General features: G+C 44.2%; 1 protein-coding gene across 1 annotated transcript; it reads left to right on the plus strand.

Moving 5' to 3' along the window:
* Positions 1-371: 371 nt before the first annotated feature.
* LOC308425189 (histone H3.3A-like) lies at positions 372-751 on the plus strand (the record flags this gene model as incomplete). Its single annotated transcript, XM_080922418.1, has 2 exons — positions 372-476; positions 551-751. 2 exons carry the CDS (start codon positions 372-374, stop codon positions 749-751), a joined length of 306 nt encoding a protein of 101 aa, XP_080778544.1.
* Between the last annotated feature and the right edge of the window lie 699 nt (positions 752-1,450).

Below are 1,450 nucleotides of genomic sequence, written 5' to 3' on the forward strand. Positions count from 1 at the left end.
AAACGTGGGCTGAAGGGAAGGCTGTCTAAGATAGAAGATAAAAATAGTATTTTTTTTTTCAATCATTCATTTATGCACCACGGCGCCACTGTGAAGATCAGAGGATAACTTGTAAGAATGGTTCTCAGGCCTGGCAGTGAAGCGCACCTTTGATCTCAGCACTCGGGAGGCAGAGGCAGGCAGATCTCTGAATTCAAGGTCAGCTTGGTCTACAAGGTAAATTCTAGAACCTCCAAGGCTACTCAGAGAAACCCTGTCTTGAAAAACCATTGATAGTGTTCGCAGCCTTCGCCCTCTAACGCCAGCGCCGCCTCTCCCTTGCTGAGCTCCAGACGAAGGAGAAGGGGGTTAAGTAAGGAGGTGCCCATACCATGGCTCGTACAGAACAAACTGCCCGCAAATCCAGCGGTGGTGAAGCACCCAGGAAACAACTGGCTACAAAAGCTGCTCGCGAGAGTGCGCCCTCTGCTGGAGGGGTGAAGAGACCTCATCGTTACAGGCCTGGCACTGTGGCACTTCTGAATTTCTGATTTGCAAACTCCCCTTTCAGCGTCTGGTGCGAGAAATTGCTCAGGACTTCAAAACAGACCTGCGCTTCCAGAGCGCAGCTATTGGTGCTTTGCAGGAGACAAGCGAGGCCTGTCTGGTTGGCGGTTTTGAAGATACCAACCTGTGTGTTGTCCATGCCAAACGTGCAGTTATGCCAGAAGATATCCAGCTAGCACGCCGCATACACAGAGAACGTGCTTAAGAGTCCACTATGAAGGGAAACGTTTCATTCTCAAAAAAAAAAAAAAATGTTTTTTCTCTTCTTCCTGTTATCAGTAGTTCTGAATGTTAGATATTTTTCCCATGGGCTCAAAGGTACCTAAGTATATGATTGCGAGTGGAAACATAGGGGACAGAACCAGGTATTGGCAGTTTCTCCATGTTCATTTGTGTGTGTATTTTTAATATAAATGCAAGATGTAAAGCATTCATGTAAGCAAAATGCTTCAGTGAACACACTTCAACAGTTCATCTTTATAACAATTATAAATAAGCCTGTTAAAATGTTCTGGACAACACCAGCATTTGGATTTAAAAAAAAAAAAGTAAATTTCTTAATGACGGCAACTAAGCGGTGTTTGTAGCGTTTTCATCATCCGGCAGATCCCATCCATTCACCATACTTTTCTAACTGAGTTGTCCTACATGCAAGGACATGTTGTAATGTTGTCTGTCTTCTGTGCTGTTTCTGTAAGTTTGCTATTAAAATACATTAAACTGGGCTGGAGAGATGGCTCGGTGGTTAGAGCACTGACTGCTCTTTCAGGGGTCCTGAGTTCAAATCCCAGCAACCACATGGTGGCTCACAGCCATCTGTAAAGGAATCTAATGCTCTCTTCTGGTGTGTCTGGAGACAGTGACACTGTACTCACATAAAATAAATCTTTAAAAAAATACATTA

Source organism: Micromys minutus, assembly GCF_963924665.1.
Source record: "Micromys minutus genome assembly, chromosome: 10".
In the NCBI taxonomy this organism is placed as follows: Eukaryota; Metazoa; Chordata; class Mammalia; order Rodentia; family Muridae; genus Micromys; species Micromys minutus.